The 18,505-nt window shown below is 37.6% G+C and overlaps 1 protein-coding gene across 1 annotated transcript in view; it reads left to right on the top strand.

The window, feature by feature from the left end:
- Positions 1 to 18,505, top strand: part of KIF26B (kinesin family member 26B) — a 274,047-nt gene that overhangs the window by 103,835 nt on the left and 151,707 nt on the right. The window contains exon 4 of the mRNA XM_063151906.1: positions 7,012 to 7,178. Within this exon, the coding sequence (XP_063007976.1) occupies positions 7,012 to 7,178 (167 nt within the window). The remainder of the gene's footprint in view (positions 1 to 7,011; positions 7,179 to 18,505) is intronic.

Below are 18,505 nucleotides of genomic sequence, written 5' to 3'. Positions count from 1 at the left end.
TGTCCTTTGTCAGCCTCTTTCTCATAGAACACATTCTTTTGACAAGGAAAGTGCTATCAGGATCTGCTGTGTTGCTTTTGTTCAAACAGAGTCTGTATCAGTAGTTGCAGTGATCTCTGGTTATAGAGCTGCTCAGTATTTTACTGAGAAAGGTCATAATCAAATGGCACAATGCTGTAGGATTATGCCAGTGCCCTTAGCTACAGGAACTTGCTTACTGATTCAAAATGTTTTTTTTTTTTTTTCTAAAGGTGAACTTTGTCCTGAATAATTCTTTAAATGTGTCTTCTGTTGTAGTGAGTGATTTGTGAGAGATGCAGAGTATGTCCTTGGTACTCTGTGATGTATTAAAAGATGAATGACTTTGGAAATCACCACCACTTTCAAGTTGCTCTGATTGAATGGTGTAATTGTTCCTTTTTGCCCTGTGAAGGATGTGTTAATAATTTGATAGTTGTGTGGGCAGCACAAGATTTCTCTTTTTCTCTACCCCTCTGCCCTTAAAATCCAACTTCAGTTTAATGGTAGCTCAATAAACACTCTACCAGCTTTAACTCAAAACATTTAAAGCTGTATTTAACAAGGGTATTTGAAACTGACCCATTATTATTTATCTTTCCTGTTTTTACATGCTAACGTCTCCCCACAACACGGTAAAATTATGAAAATTAAATCCAATAAATGTCAAATTATACACATTTGTCTTTCTTTTTTATACTGAGTACAATGAATCCTAGCTGTTATCTTGTCCTTTGAATGCTACCAAACATAAATTTATGCTGCACTTTTTTTCTTACTGCACAGAACTTAATGCAGAATTTCCATGTTAGGCAAAAAGGATGAAGTCATTATTACCAGAAGGGCTCAGAGAAAATTGCTAACTTGTGGGAAGAGGGCCTAGTACTTACTGATAAATTCCCTTGGTGAGAAATGCCTTTTGCAGGTGAGGTAGAATTCCAATATTTTCTTCATTAACCTCCCTTCTGAAGAGACTCAAGAAGTGTCAGCTCCTGCTCCATTTCTTTTCTGATGCTGCTTCCTATAGGCAAGTTACTGTAATTCCACTGACAGTTTTAGTGGCTGGGAAGCTGGTGACTGACAGAAAACTTCAGGTTTTTAATCTCATTCTGCAATCTGCTGTACCAGCACATCAGACAGTGAACTCTTATGCACTAAAGGAAGCAGACAGATTATTTCAGTTTTCAAAATTAATTTGTAAATAAGATTCTTGCCTCAATGTTTAAGAATTAGAAGATCAAGCCCAGGAAAAACAGGGCTGCTCAGTTCTTGGGAAAGATTTGGTTTTTCATGCATGTGTCAGAAGAAGGATCCCGTGCAGGATGTACTGTGAGTTGCACCTCCTGCTGCTTGTTTCATCACTCCCATACATCAGAAACCAACCTCCTGGAGCCAAATGGGAAGAATATCATGTTATGACTGAGAAGAAACTGATGACCAAAAAGATTTGATTGGAAGGTAAAAATATTAATATTGTAGAACAGCCAGAGTACATGATTATGCTCAATGGAAAACTTGGTATTAAGTTGTTAAGCTTGTGTTATAAACAGGTTTATATTAATTTATGGTGGTTTTGGTATGCAGAGCTTTGAGAGATGTATCCTTTAGTGCTTCCCTCAACTCATCCTTAAAAGACAAGTCTTTCAGAAGAACTTTTTTCTGGTTTAATGTAGACATTTATTGTCTAAAATAACCCAGGAAGTCATTTAGTCAGTATTTATTTGGCAGAAAATTCAGTGCTGCTCTGAATAAAGAGTAGATTGCCAAAAAAGTCATTCATGAGTGTATGAAAGAGAGCTTTCTACCTTCAGTTTCTTCTTGCTGGGGAGCTTCTCTCCTGAGGTTAGGAATTCTGCACACTGAGAATTGCTTTATAGTGAATTTGAACACAGATTTATATTTTGAATTTACCTTCAGATATGGATATATTTCACACATTTCTGTGCATCCACTTCATTGGTCATTTACTGATGTTAGCTAGATTGTGGGGATGTTCCCGAATGCTTCACTACCTCCAGAGCAATGGATATTTCACATCTTTCAAAAATGCTAACTTTCATTTGTAAGGTATGCATAGGTAATTTCAGTTGGGAGTCCTCAGTTAGGAGTTTTAGAAACATTAATGAGCTTGGCTATAAAATGCCCTTATGTAAATATAATTAACCTCATACTGCACAATGACAAATCTCGTGCACAGAGAGACTCTGTAATTGGAACGGGAAGAGAATCTATCCCAGCTGACACCTGTGGTTTAACTGCAGAGCCATCTTTTTCCTATGAAGTACAGAATTTAAATCATGATTTATCTCCAGCTCTTGCTGTGTAGTGTCAGAAAGCAGAGAAAGAGGAGGTTAATAGTTGCCTTGCATTTATGAGACAGAAGAAAAAAATGGAGCCTTGGGAGGGATATCTGTCTTGTTCCATGTGCACTTAAAAGGTTTTTATTGAGTCATGAAAGGTTGCGTTGTTTCATGCTTTGTCTTTTTGTTGCTTATCCAGGCAGTGATGTACTGCCAAAAATTCTATAAAGGAATTTCTCAAAATATATCCTATTAACTGATCTTAAACCTCATGTATATACTATGTGGGTACTCACAAAAAAGAAAGAGAATTAAGTAATCAAGTCTTTTCCCCCTTAAGTACAGAAACAGCATCTACTAAGAGAGATGGTGATGGTAAAGGGGCAGATTTCCATGAACTGTGCTTGCCAGGGATATGTTAGTGTGGAAAAAGAAAAAGATTAAAAAAAAAATCACCTGAGTTTTTTAATGCTCAAAGAGTAATTTTCAGTTATGTTCTTTGAACTGGGATGAGGAAAAAAATTCTCCAGGAGCTTTGAAAATGTCTATTCTATGAGCATTTTTTCCTTAAATGCATGATATATCCTGGGTTATTTACTCAAGTTTGCATATGTGTGAACTTAGAAAGCACGGCCAGAAGAGAAAGAGCTAATTTGGTACTGTGACTGGAGCACAGAGTAAACGAGATAGTAAGATTGCCTTCAAATATCACTCTTCAGTTTGGCTTAATAGCTTGAATGATCTCCACACTCTTAATCTGTGAGACAAAAGAAAGAAACGCAAAATAACTGACTTGAAGTCAGTAGTTTTTGGATATGTGAATATTCTGGGCTCCTTTCTACCCCCTGCTTTACATATATGTATTGGATTCTGGGAACAAATGAAGATTTAACAGTCAAATATTGTGGGCACATATCTCGGCGTCTGGTGAGGTATCCAGCTTACAGATTGACCCACACGTACGAATTTGTGCAGTTGAAACAACACTCTGGAAAGGTTTATAAAAGGTTCACAGCCTGGCACAGAATTTGGCATGGCACCTCCTTTCCCTTTGTTTCCACTGGCTGCATGACCAAAGGGATGTAAGGAAAAGAGAGCAACAGAGTGGCTTGAACTTGTGCAGACAAAACCTGTTAGAGGTTATGAGTGTTGCAGTATCACAAGATACTTCTGTGGCTCTTTCCCACAAAGTAGTGTTGCAGCCTTCTCAGATTAAGAATTAGAGAATGAAATTCAGGTTAATATTTCAGTTTTTGATGCTTCTAGAGACATTTCACTATTGAAAAAATCCCTCAATAGTAGAAAGTAAAAATTGCTAAAAGTGGAGAGAATTTCTAGTTTAGGAGAACCCGAACTATGGCTAGGCCAGTTCTTATTTTATATTGGTTTTTCTGTGTCTTAGGTATGTTCCCATTTTGGTATCCCTGTAATGTGGTCTTGACTAAGAAGTGTCCCTGCTGAGGAAAGGAGTAAATCAATGGAGCACAAGGATAGACATTATGTATATTTGGAATTTAGCTCTGAGCGAGTTCCTGCTAAGAAGCAGATTTTTTTGCCTAGGAAGTTTGCCAGCATCTGCAAGGAAACCAGGTGGTGTTGCTGGACCCTGAGGATCAAGGAGGTCCTTAACAAGCCCCGCACTGTTTTATGAGTGTCCATCCAGGGTGTCTCTAGGAGGGCACTCAGGGATGCTGCTTTTTGCAGGTGATATGTCAATGTGAACAATTTTTTGTTCACGTTGTTTTCTGCAGCAAAGCAAGTGGTGTGATTGAGCAGGAAGGAGAGCTGCTGCCTGTCCAGCAGGCACTGGTGGTCAGCACCATAGAGATGTTTCAGAACTTGCAGTTTGAGCAGCTGACCATCCCTGGAGTTCTTGGACTGTTGTGTAGGACACATGATAAAACAGCATTTATATTATATTATTTATATTACTGAAAACCCTACAATTAGGGAACAACCCCAATCTGCATCTGCCCATAGTATCTGTAATTACAAAAGTAAGTATTATTTTTCTCACTTCTCTCTGTTCTATTTTTGGTACTGCACAAATACAGAATTTGTGAATATATTTGATTATTTCCACCTTCTTAATTTCCTTTGTAGTTTACAATAAGAAAATATAATCTAGACAACAGGCTTTATAAAATCTTCATCCCTATTTATTAAAAAGCATTAACATTTTATTTGCTGACTAATATATACTTTTCTTTGAGTGCATAAGTGAGGGGCAGTGGTTTATATCTTTCTAAAGGAATGTCATGTCTGTTTGTTAAGTGATTATTTTGGAGTGCTTGTGTGTAAGAACTACTTAGCCAAAAAACTCATAAACCAAGCATCTAGACAATTTCTGGGAAGCTTGAGAGTGATACTTTCAAGCAGTGTGCACAGTCAGTTTGAGGCATTTTGTCCTTCTGAAGCTCATGTTAGACTTGTGGATGTGGACAAGGATCACCAGAAAGACTTGACAATTGCAGAAACCATGTCACCAATGTGACATGGCTTTCATGTTATTCTATACACCAAGACACACAAATACTTTCCTGTTTTGCAGTTGTCTGAAATGCTTCTCTCAAGCCTCACCATCTCACAAATTCAGGGGATCTGTTAATGCCAATAGAAATGTATTGCACTGGCTGTGGAAATTCTTATTTGGAGCTGCAAATCTTTATTTGGCAGTAGATGGGGAGATTATGATTGCAGCTGAGATAATTCAACTCACCAACTTTCTGCTTTCTGTTTGCCATGGGAGTAGCAGCTCCCAGTGACACTGCCAGCAATGGTAATTAATTAATGATGCACCATCCTGATGACATATATTTGCATTGGATGAGCTAAGATGAGGCTAGGTTTGTATCTGTAGTCTTCTCTGAAGGGAGAGTTGTCTCCTTAGCAGTTGTCTGTTTAGTAGCTCCCATGGAAGGTGAGGAATTTGGTTTCAGGATAATTAAAGGGGACAGAGCAGAATCTTGTGTTAGTTCATTGCAAAGATAAATAGCTGGGTTATCAAGTATTATGTGATATTCAAGGAAATATTGTTTAGTGAATTCAAGAGTGCTGAGTGCCCCAGCTGGATATACATAGGGTAGCAGAGCACTGAAGAACTGTCTGCCTTCACCCTGGAAATGCAAGGAGCTATTCTGGCAGGCAGCCTAAATTCCTGCATTCTGCCAGTAGTGTGAGATGATTTAAGTCCAGGTCTTCATTTATAGCCTTCTGAGAGCACTGCTCATTCTTCGTAGTGAATCCTGTAAACTGGAATGGCTCAGCATGGGATTAACATGATGGGGGCACTTTCAGCAATCTTCTGGTTCCTCATAAAAATAGAGATGCTAGTTTAACATTCCTGTTCTTGAAGTATTACGGTTAATTGGTCTAAAAGTATGTAAAATAAGGATAAACACTCTGATTATTTTAGCTATAGCAGAATGGATAGCAATTTTCTGTGAGAGAAACAGAGACTGCATGATAGTTGATCTAAAAAATGTTGCCATATCATGTCTTCTTTCCCTCACAAATAAAAATCAGTTCTTCAGCTTTTGCTTTTAATTACTGAAATGTTTAACAGGTGAAATAATGCAAGCCTAAGTGGAAAAAGAACTTCAGGATGATTTCAAATATTTTTTTTGATGTACCTCACAAAGATGTTTTGTTGTTTTTGTGGTGTCAAGTAGAGGTATGAAATTGAACAGGTGAGGGACTACCTCTTGGAAACTTTTTGCAGCGGGAAGGGAGCTATGCCATGGATAGCAATAACCTGAGAGGGTTCTTTTTAGGCATGCATTGCAGTTTTGTGACATGCATTGGTGAACAGAAGCTATTTGTTATGGAAATGAGGGAAAGAGGAAAGGGAATTTGTTAGGAATTGCATGAAGTATGGGACATGACATGACAGCATTGTAAATTTGTGCAGAAGAAGTCAAGAAATTGAATTCAAACAATTGAGAAGTTGCCTCAGTAGAGCTTACCCAGCTTTCTCTGAAGTCAGAGATCTTTCAGTCAATTTGAGGAGAGCTGGGTCAAGTCTGATAGAACTCTGATTCTTTTCAGACAATGAAAGGCTGAGATGAGACTTCCTAATAAGAAAAAAATGTTAGATGGACTATCAGAAGAATGAAATCACATGATGCTTAAAACCTTTTTAAAAAGGCAATGAAAGTGAGTAGTAATGATCCAAATTATGCAGAGAGGTGATAAATTGCCTAAGATCCTGAGGGACTCTCTCCTATGTTGTTGAGTTTGCTGGAGAAAGGTCAATAAAAATGTTTAATACACTAGAGAGGTGTTCTTTTACAATGTTGTCCTTTTAATTCCTCCCCCCTCCCCCTCCTCCTCTGAAGTAAAATATACATGTTTTGCACAAATCTAATCTTTCTTTTATCTTGAGGTAAGGCCAAGCAAGGATTATGGTTTACTCTTTCTTTTCTGTATGGATGGAAAACCATATACATCATTGACATTTTTAGTGGTGGGATAAATTTATCCCATTTGTTCCAATGCAGACATGGTTAGAGCAAAGCTGAGGTACTGTAGATTAGTGTGAAAGCAGCAATAAACTTGTTCACAGAGCAGCAAAGAGGCAGTGAATGAAGTGCCTCTCTCTTACTCCATCTGCAATCCAGAGGCATCGCTGGATTTGGAGGGGTCAGCCAGTGAGCTTCAGCTGGTGACACTTCTGATCTTTTTCTGTCTTCAGATATCTCAGCTTATGACAGAGGGTGGTCGAGAGGGCCTGACTGAAGCAGCCCTGAACCGCTACAATGCAGACAAGCCCTCCCTGTACAGCTTCCCTGCTTCCCAGAGCACATATGTTGCCAGTGAAGTATCCACAGGCACCTCGGTGGCAGCATCGTTTTTTGCCAGGTAAGAGAGATTTCTCTGATTTTCCTTTGCTAGACACATAATTTCTTTTAAAGGAGACAACTCCATAGTGAAGAAGGATATCATATCAAAACATGGGTGTAGATATAGATCTATCACAAACTTGCAGGAATTACCATGAAAATGTTTAATCCAAGTATATGCATTTGTTTGTAAAATGGGATGACATTTCTACCCTCTTCTGTAAAATATCTCTTCAGTGCTTGATTTGGGTTAAAATGTGATTGTGCTCCTGGAATAGCACTTGACTTTGTGACATGTTTAGAGGGGTGTATTCCTGAATGAGAAGGGCCCATCCAAGTAATTTCCTGAAACAAGCAATTAACTATAGAGCTAGCTGGAGGTGGCTAGTTCAGTTTGGTGGCAATATTCAGACTTCTTTTTGAATTTTACTTCCATCTAGGGAAATTATTAAGGTTTCACTTTCAGACTGAAAAGTTAAGATTTCTGATTTTAGCTTCAGTTCCAGCTGTTCCACTAAACTGACCTGAGAGTCTAAATTCAGCCTTGGAACATGCTTTATGTTGAATATTCAGACATCAATAAAAGAAATTGATGACATAAGGTTTAATTAAAAAAAACCTTATGACTCTCTTAATTAATTTGTTAGTAAAATGTCTTGTGAAATGGGCATATCAGCTAATAAGTGAAATATCAATTATCACTAACAAAAATGGGTTTTTTGGTACAGAAATGTGCTCTTTACAGAACAGATTCTTTTTAGCCCAGTTGAACCCTTATGTAACAAAAGACATTGAAATAATCCTTGTATTTTAATGCTTTTTATTAATTAGAAGATTGACTTGGGAAGAGTAACAAAATAACAGGAGAATATGCCATTATTATAGCACTTCCAGTCCAATCCAGCGAGAGATCTTGATTTCAAAACATGGAGTGAACTTTGAGCTAGCGCCTCAAGCACTTTCCGATCAACTTCCTTCCCTTTAGAGAGCCAAACTGTTAGTAATTCCACATGCTTCTATTTTATTTTAAAGGTAAATGGAAAACTTATAAACTTGTTGGAGTCCATAAATTTGGAAAAAAAAATTTCCTCTCCTATTTTTCCTCATCAACATGGGGGCTGCATGCATTTGATTAGTGTCATACTGCAAGTGAGTCATGTAAAAGGATTAAGTGTAGCATTTTAGAAGATCCAGTTGTTTGAGGCAACTCTTCCATTTTTTCTTTGCAGATGAGATGCTGCAATAGCAAATGTAAATGATGACAGTGGTCTTGGTTTGCTGCCCTTTTCTGTTTAACTGCAGGCAATTTAAATTAAAATTGCTGAATGTACACACATGGTAATATCTAGCTGGAGTGCAGATTGGGATTAGCCCATATTTTAGCATGAATTGATTTATGAAGATGACTTAACTCATTTGTTCTTCATTGTTTCATTGTTTATGCTGAGAGAATTCATTTGCTCTTAATATACTCTGCTGAAATGTAGGAAACTAATTAAATTTATTCAAAATCCCTAGTGTAAATCATAGCATTTTAAGTAGAGCTCGGTTAGCTTCTAGCTGATGTTGTGAATTCTTGGGTGTGCTTGGTCCAGCAGAGATCTCATGTTTAGACTGTTTATTTTTAAACTGTACTTAGCAAGACAAAAGTGCCTGGTTTAGTTTGGGATATTGCACAATTAGATTAATATCACTTATGTAAGTCAGTTTTGTTCTGGATTTCAAATTACATCATATGCTGGCAATTAAGCAGCAAATTCAAGTCAGTTGTTCACTGCTTGACCTTTTAACAAGAAAATTGCCAAGTTGTTTTCCAAACCCAAATCACTAATTTTTGTTTTGCATCTTGTGTGTCAATTTGCATTTCTGTCAAGCTGTGGTAAGAAGTGTAGGGACCTACTTGTATGTGTATTCATAAAATGTGAAGTGGAAGGCAGTGGTTGTCTAACTCATTAAGATGGTGCACTCTTTACAATGTGAAACAGTCCTTTGTGCCAGAGCTATGAATTCTAAGCTTTTGTTTCTCATGGTTGTCAGTGGCACATGGAGTAGTGACTACCAGCTATATATGCTTTTTTTGAATGTGTGTCACCAACCATGTTTTCACAGTGAATAAGTAAGAAATTATTACAAAACCAGAGAAATTTGCCAATGTGAAACTTAAGTTCAGAGTTGGAGAGTAGAACCTATTCTTCTGAAATTTGAATAATGACCCACAGTATTTCACTCTAACTTCCCTAACAAGCAAAGCAAACCTCAGATGAAGCTCAGATATAAGTCATCCATCATCAGGGAAAAAACCCAATTAACTAAAATACTGTAGTGCGGAGGAAATGTCAAGGCATCCATGGAACTTTTGGTTGTAATTACTTCAGAAATATCAGGCATGGATTACTGGGAGCTCATAACTTTTCTGTTCTCAGGCACTACTAGTTCAACAGTGACAGCCACTTGACTGGCCGATTGCTGGCATTTAGCCATGGAAAAGTATCCTGAGGCCACAAGTGACTCTCAGTGTCTTTAAAAACCAGGAGACTTGTCAGATGTCTCAATAATTGACTGTTAGGTTTCATGATCTATAGCTGACAGATTTCCAAAACAGCTAAGAGGGCTGCAACTTCTGTGAATTGTCATTTGTTGGGATATTGCTGCAAGGAAACTTATGACACATCAGGATTCCCATGGGACAGTATGTGAATGCTTTAAAGGAACAGACATTGAAAACTGTCCAAAGTGCTCAGCTGGTAGGCTTATGAATATTAGATGATACAGGTATGAATAATGAATTTCTAATGGTGATTCAGACACACAAACTGAATTCAATCAATTGTGCCTTTAGTGACAAGCACTAAATTTGCCTTTTTGTTTAGGACTATCACTCATTTTTGTCTCAGATATGCTTCAATCATGCTAATTTAGCAATATTCTTGCTTCTAACCAGTACACATTCATGATGAGAATAATTCATTTAGTGAATGTGAAATAATGTTAAGATTCTTTACTCTTTACTTTAAATGATAATGAATCATTTAAAGAGCATTTTAGAAATTTTTTGCATGACTTAACTTCTGCCTCCAGTTTGGGGCTTTGTCCTTAGATGCACAGAATTTTTGGGCCATTGCAGCCTAAGGTGTAATGGCCTCTTGCCTTGTGTCCTCCCAGCAGGATGTAGGACTGTGCCACCCCAGCTAAGGGATTAGGAGATTCCTTGCTGATACTGCCAAAGAACTGAGGGAAGGGCCTTCTGTCACTTGTTTCCCTGGTGTCTCTGTGAAGCTTTATCAGGCCAAGGGGCATAGTAATTTTATTCCTATCTATGCTGATTTCTACATGGAGAAAACTTCTGTGACTCTGACTCCAGCTTTGACTCACTACTCTGTAAATGAACCTGCCCTTCTGAATAAAAACTCTCTCTTCTTACTGGGCTGTAGAGTTTCAGTAGTCTCTCTGAGGTGATAGCATGATGCAGGAACCAGAAGTGAAAACTGGACCAGAGCCTTTATGTTGTCCATGGCAATACATTAAAGTTTTTGGGATCTTGGTGCTCTTCCTTGTTTTCCCCATCACAGTAAACTTGGTTTATTGGAGGGAAAGAACTTTTCATCAGAACAAAGGAGAGACATAAAAGCTCATTTCACTTGAGATGTAAAAAAAGGTTAAAAAACTTGACAAGGAGGAGATATTTTTGAATGCTAGTCTTTAAACTTGTTTCCTATTGCTAGTCAGGAAGTGTAAGTGTATTTGGAACGAAAGCCTGCCTCAGTCTGAAATCAGATATAGTCAAATTTGGATTAATTGAGCCTAATGGGAATATAGATAATCTTGAAAGTTGCCTGTTCTAGGGATCATTTTCCATGACTTTTTGCAACTAAACACTAAAGAGGGCCACACAATGCTATTGTTGTAGATGGTGCAAGACATGTTTTTCAAACAGAATGTCCAATTTTTTTAGAGCTCTTACATTAAGACAAAATAAGAATGGAAAAACTTAGTTGCATGTATAATGCATATACAGCTACTAAGTATGGGATAAGCTCAATTTACAGTTATCTTAATTCTTGGAAAAACTGCTGGTGACCCTTTCCCACTCATTCCCCATCCCTCTGTGGTATGGCAGCAAGGGGGGAGGACGTGAGGCCGTGCACTGTGGTCAAAGGGTACAGTGAATGTTGTGTTCAAAATGCTGCTGCATATGCCATGTTTTCCTTCCATTCCAGAGAATCCTTTTTGAATATTTTAAAAAATTCTCTTGCATGAACTACAAAGCTGATATGAAGACAGTATTTGTGGGGCCCTCTTGTTAAAGCTGCTGTGCTGTTTTGATTACTTAGCACTCCAGAAACCCTGGAATCTCATACCTCCCTGGTTTTTTTGCATAACTGTGGAAAACTTCATTTAATCACACAGCTTTTGATGTTTGCTGTTTTTCCTTATAATTAGTCTATACAATCTTTGTGTATATGTCTGTTTTAAAGCTCAAAGGAATCTGGAAAAACAAGGGCTTTCCCTTAAAGACTACTGTGTATTGCAGGCACACCACTTTAACATCTTGAGTTTTTGGAGGTCTGGGGCAAGTTTACAAAAATAAATTTTTCCTGGCATTGCAATGGAGAATTTGTCACAACACGCACTGGAAAAACAGGTAAGAAAAAGAGGCAGCAGCTAGTAGAGAAGGAAATGGATTGAAGAAGATATTCTTGCTGCACAGAGCCCAGCTTTGGCATGGGAAGATCCACAGGAGAAACACTGTGTTTGTGTCTGTAACGGGTGTAGCTGAAGCTGCCCCTGGCAGATGTGAGAGCCAGGTCAGCAATCTGCTGATGATACTCCTGTGACAGGTGCAGGGTCACGTCAGGCTGTGCAGGCTCATCCAGGGCTTGGGAGCTGCAGAGGCCTCAGGGACCTCTCAGGAAAGAGCCTGTGGACATTGTCAGACAGTGAAAGCTGCCTGTCTGTGCCTTTCTAAAGAATGTTTTGGTCTGAGCAGCAGATAACTCATATGATGGTGTTTCTTCATGCTGAAGAGTGGTGGACCCAGTTGCTCTTTCAAGCCATGCAGTGGTTCCCTAGTTTGGGTACTGCTTGGGAAGTTCTTGATATTGAATAGTTGTCACCTCAACATCCCGAAGAGAAAATTATTTTCTGAGACTTGGGTGAAAACATATTTTGGTTTCATAGCTGTCTAAGCTATGCAGAATCTAACAGGATTTTCTTTCATTAGCTGAACAAATTAAATTTAACAGTTAAATTGTGGTCAGATTCTTGGACATTTTGAAAAACTATATATTAATATAACTCTAATCAGAATTTCTGACTCTTTTCCTTCATCCTTATCATATGCTGCATAAGAAACACATAAAAGAATGTTAAGATAAAAGATCCACAGACTATCTTTCAGGAGGAATGCTGGCAGCAAGTTTGGAAACATCTGTAAATCATTTCACAAATATTTCTACCTTCAAAGCCTGTCTTGGGCTAGCTCGTGGGGGAAATTTTAATCACAATGATCTCAGTCTTCCTGAAAGACCATGAAACGTTTAAAATTGGCACCTAGGTTTGAGTGCACAACTTCAGCGGCTGATTTTTCATACTTGCTCAACATTCCTCAGTAATGCAAGAGATCTATGTTCATAGTCACTGCTTTTCTGAGAGCCCTGACTAACAGGCTGTTTCTGCTTTCTATTATTGGTGTTATTTTGTGTATATAAATTAAATACTAGTCAAAAGGGAATTGTGACTCTCATGAAGCGAAAGAAATCTGGCAGCTGAGGCATAAGGAATATTCTATGTTCAGTGTAAACAAAATGAAAATATCTTGGTGAGAAAGACTGTGAGTTACATGCAAGAGTAGTCAGTGTGTAGTAGTGGAGGCAGTGATCTGATATACAATGAAAAAATTAAGACTTCAGTGCCACATCTGGAAGAGGGAAAACAAAGGTATTTCAATTATCTCTAATTTTGCATGGTAGTTGTATCTTGGGTCCCAAACAATCTCTAGTGACTTTTTTTTTCTTCAAAGCTGACACATTTCCCATGACACTTTTGCTTAAATCAGTTAATGCCATTTGATTAAAAAAACTCCCAAATGCCTAACAGCAAGATTCCAGAGTAGGTTCATTTCTAACAAGAATTGTGTGGGGTACATGTCTGAAATAATGTGTCTGAATCTTTGCATATCGCATGCTGCCATTATTTAAACAAAAGTTTAAGAAAATGTACACATTCTTTAGGCCTAGGTTGGAAATCTGGTTGAGATATGTTTAAGTTGCCACTGGGCTGTGAACAAAAGTAATTTAAATCTTTATGCCGATTGCATCCACTATATGTTGGTTGCAGATTGTTAGCTTGCATTCACATCTTAAAATACAGATAATAGACCTTGATTTTTAAGGAGGGTTTGGGGAGGGACCCATGGAGCTATAAAAAGAAATAAGCTAAAACTACCCTGGATTATTGTAGAATACTATACTTACAGGAGTGTGCCATCTGCTTAGCCTCAAAGCTGTAACTGATGAAAAGGATGTAAATCTTCCTCATGTTCTTGGTATCAAAGTAATCCACCTAAGGTAAACCACTCTGTATGTTTAAAGGTAACAAATGTAGTTTTCTGGTCTAAGCATATTTAAAAAATGTATCTATTTAGAAGAATCTAAAGGAAAAGATTACTATCCAGGAAAAAATGATTGACCAATATGTCTTTATTGAAATATGCTACACCTGCTTCTGTGTGCTGCATGAGTCGAGTGTTTTCTGACCTGCACTTGCCCCACATATGGTTTGTTTTGTATTGATGGCAATGGTAATCACTAAATAATGCTGTTATTGAAGTAGTCATCAAGATTTGCGGCTTCTTGTGTAACTAGCCTTTCACAGTTGTGAGAAAATTTGCCCCTTTCCTCCCTTTTTCTATGTAAAGTTTTGAGATACAGTGTTTCTCTGTGATGCAATGAATGCTGGCTCTGTAAAGCAAAGGACACATTCTGTGGAATTTTTTCTGTTTAAGAGATTATCTTAAAATGGATGTCTTGTCTCCTAAGTATAATTCATTATATTATTTTTTCCTGGTATATATTGCCTAAAACCCAGAATCCCAGATTTTTTCTGATTCCTGTAGGAATCAATGGTGTTTAGTTATAACCTTTTGTTTCTGTAAGCATATATTTTAATTTTTACTTAGATACACAAATTTGACCTTGTGTCTGGAATTCTTTTGCCTTATTAATTTTTATATAATCAGTTGTGTTCAATTTTTAAATTAAAAATTGCATCTTTGAGTACAATGCATTTATGTATACTTTTCCCTCCTTTTTTTCTGACTGCTTATTTTCTCAAGTACAAATCCATGAAAATGCATTAACCTAGTAAGCAAACCCCTTCTGTCTCTCTGAGATCCTAGTCAACAGCTGATTATATTACAGTGAAAAGGGCCAGTAATGCAAACACCTACTTAATCTATTTCATGCAGTGTAAATGCTTTGTAGGAGCTCTAAGTATTAGGTGGCCTCCATCAAGGCAGAAGGAGGTAACCAAGACACTTCCTGTCTTTCTTCAGTAATTAGCAATGGCCTTTGTCCCATGTTCTGAGATGTTCCCTTAGCTTAAGGTTTGCCTTGTCTATTTGTACCCCACTGATTGCTGCTGTTACAGATAAGAGGCTTTAGACCTGTAAATGACTGTGCTGGCCCACTCTTGCTGCAGCTCTCATGTCTTAGATGCCATGTACCAATAAATGCTTTGCACACAGGGAAGAGAATGGGATAATCTGGCACTGAGGTCCTGATTATTTAGTGGTTTGTTAAAGAAGGAGGTAATTTTTAATGGATTTGTGTTCCTAATCCTTCTAGGTAATTTCAAGCATTAACTACAAAAGTACCTAGGTGTATGGAAGTTGAATTCCTGCTGCTCTCCTTACACCTTGCTAAAACAGAGGTAACTTCTTTTCCATTTCTTGTCACTTCTTGTGAAATCCTGCTGATTTCAACAGATTGAAAAAAGGGAGGCTAATTAAGCATAGATTTTGTCTTTTAATTTCTAACAAGGCTTCTTGAGTGCCAGAATGCTTGCTACTTGAACATCCATTCCCTGCATTGATTTAAAAAAACTTAAAAGGAACTAAGGCTATTTTCTTCTTCAACATTGCCTTTCCCTGAAATCTGACATGTACATTGAGAAAAACTGCTAGCAGCCTATGCAGTAATCCCTCAGCACCTGTTACCAAAGACTCCTGGTGTTCAATCTTGCTTTTTACTCTTAGGGCAGTGGAAAGGAAAATGGTCAGCATTAATCTTTTGACTTCTAGTATAGTTGTGACTGCCAACCATAGTATAGGAAACCTCATGTTGATTTACTGTTTTGCATATTTCTTGCTTCCCTTAAACCTTGACATAAGAGTTCTGATTTACAGTGTCTCTATCTTGATTTGTGGGGTGAGAAAGATGAATTGATGTAGTTGCACTGTCTATAGCGGAAAATTATATGCACCACCAGTTGGTTTTTTCTCTCTGTTTTTAAAAGCATCAAAATAACCTTTGCTCAAAGAGATCATAAATCCATAGTAATGAGGCTTTTTCCTAAACATCTGGAGGGGCAAACTCTTATTCTGATAATTTCTTTCCTGTTACAAGTACTCTTTAGTGCTGCCCCAGCAGCCTTGAATTTCAGCTGTGCTTTACCTTGTCTGTAGCATTCTCCATCACATGTTCAGTCAGTGTTTTCTGAACCTTGAGAGCAATCTGTTCAACTGCTGAATGACTGGCTTTTCCTTAAAATTACCAAGGAATACAGGCCATTTTAGTTTTCCTTGCTTCTGGAATAAAAACCCAATAAGAGAATGTGCTGAAATGTTGAAGTATCTGTTTATTGCCACATAATCTAAAATTAGGTAGACAGCTGCCAGTTGTCTGGCATTCATCCCTGTGATGTTCTTATAAAATATAAGACCACAGTGCACCTGTATACCTGGCTAGGTGGCTCACAGCAAACAGAGATTTAGAACCTCTTTGCTCAGCTGTAAATTGAACATGATGCCCATCTCACAGCTGCTGTCCATTGGCATATTTCGGTCAAATTCTTGGTCTCTTCTGAGGGACTTAAATTCTGGAATACATGAATGCGTTGCATGCAGGACAGAGACTCCAGAGCTTTCTGCCACAAGTCTTGATTTGATAGTACTGGTTGCCTTTCAGGAGACAGACCTGTTAAAGAATAAAACAAGACATGAATGTACACGTTCATAATTAAATACAGGAACATTGCAACTAACAGTCACAATTTTCCCTGTGAATGCATTTCTTGAGATTTTGTGAGTTTGGAGCTTTAGAGATTTTTGTATGATTGGGGGATTCTAGAGGCCTTTCCTTCAAGTGTATTTTCTGTTGTTTAATAAAGACTTTTCAATGATATCTTCAATCAAAGTGTTTACAGGGTCTGTCTCTTCAGCTGTCTACTTTCAGGAAATCAATAGAGACTTAATTTCTTTAATATCTCTGTTCTTCTGCACAAAATTGGGCAGTGGATTCAAATCTCCTCTTATGGTATAGTCAGAGATTCATGTAGGTTGTATATTAGGACATTTTTTAAAAAATAACCAGGCTAAAGAACCACTGCTGCTAACTAGTGATGTGATCTTTGGTTTTATCAGCCCAACAGTCATGAGAGGAATGAACCAAGATTGTTCCTCTGTTTTGAGAATTACAGCAAGAATCTCTTTGAATCTAAGAAAGAATGCTGAGTAAGTTAAAGCTGTGGAAATCTAGGCAAAGACAGAAAATACAAAATTAGCAGAAATTACAGCTGTTTTTTTTTTCTGAATACCTCTTTGTACATCCTTTCCTACAGCAGCATCAACCTTGTATTAAGACACAACTACTTTAATGAGCTATAATGTGTTGAGGAAATACCTGATTTGTTGTGCTAGGTGAGAGATGCTTGAGTTATGTCCAACTAACTATTTCTAAAATCTGCAAGATAGCAATGTTCAGAGATTCCCAAGGGCCTCATGGCCTCTAGTTCAGATCACTTAATTAGCCTTAGACTTTCTGTTTGAAACTTGCTTATTCTGATTTATTTTGGTTCTCTCAATAGAGTTTGTGCTCCATTTCTATCAGCCTGAACTATTTGCTGTCATGAGTGAGATGCAAACTTTCAGAAGAAGAAAAAAAAAATTTCTTGAATCTCTGAGTTATGAGTCTTAAAATTGTGTAGGGTAGACTTGCATAATGAAAGCTGAAAAAAGTATTCCTATGATTCCACAAGTTAAAGAGAAACTTTTTATATTACAGAAGTAATGAAACAATGTTGAGGGCTGATAGAAATAAGAATGCATGTATCTTTTCCATCAAGCAAGTAATGGAGATGGGACCAGAAGGAAGGAAAAATAAACTCTGAAGAGGAAATAGAAGTATTTCCCTAAATCATGAAATTCTGAGAACACCAGAGAGGTAACATGCCACTATTTAATATACTCAATAATATATTCAATACTACCTTTATAACCTATTCAAGAGTTTTGTAGAACTGTCTAGGTCCCCATAAAACATACTGGACATTATGTTGATGCAGGGCAAAGAGGAAAAATTCCTATGATGGGATACAGCAAGGAAAATATATTGCCAATGAGTTCAGGAATATGGATAACACATATTGGTAATACTGGCTTGAAATGTTACTCCTGAGGTGATTGCATGTTCAGTTAATAAAGTGCAACTGATCTAATACCATCTGGATAAATCTCACTGAGCTGTTTGGTTTAACACCTTGTGAATTCTTGATTAATACAATACAGCAATATGAAACAAAATGGGAATGCATTAAATAGATGAAACTAAATGAAATTCTGTATCATGTTAAATGACTGCTCCTGCTGAGTCATTTAACATGAGCTGAGCACAAAATGGAAAAACATTGATAAACCTTTCAAGTGGTGTTGGGAAGATGGCTAGTAACAGTGGTCTGTGCCAGTCACAGGGATCAAATGTAATGTCATAAAACCAGCAGTAAAGAATGTTAACCATACTGATGGAAAAGGGACCACTGGACTGAGAAGTGGTTATTGGAAAAAGATCTGTGTCATGATTTTAGTTGCATATGAGCTTACAGTGGGGCACTGTGGCCAGGAGGGCTAATGCAACTCTCAAATATCTAAGAAGAACATATGAAGAGACGCTGTGAAGAATTAGCTCTGCATCAGAAGTAGATATGGCCACAGATAGAATACTCTGTTTAATTCTGCTTTCCACAGTCAAGAAAGATGTTGAAAAAATGGAGGAGGCTCTGTCTGGGAAGAGGCCCTCAGATGATTAACAGTTTAAAAACCAAGCCTTCAAACAGCTTGACTTTAGTTTATCA

The sequence above is a fragment of the Melospiza melodia genome, chromosome 3, assembly GCF_035770615.1.
Source record: "Melospiza melodia melodia isolate bMelMel2 chromosome 3, bMelMel2.pri, whole genome shotgun sequence".
Classification (NCBI taxonomy): Eukaryota; Metazoa; Chordata; class Aves; order Passeriformes; family Passerellidae; genus Melospiza; species Melospiza melodia.
The sequence above is the reverse complement of the archived record's forward strand: the minus strand, read 5'-3'. Positions and strand labels throughout refer to the sequence as shown.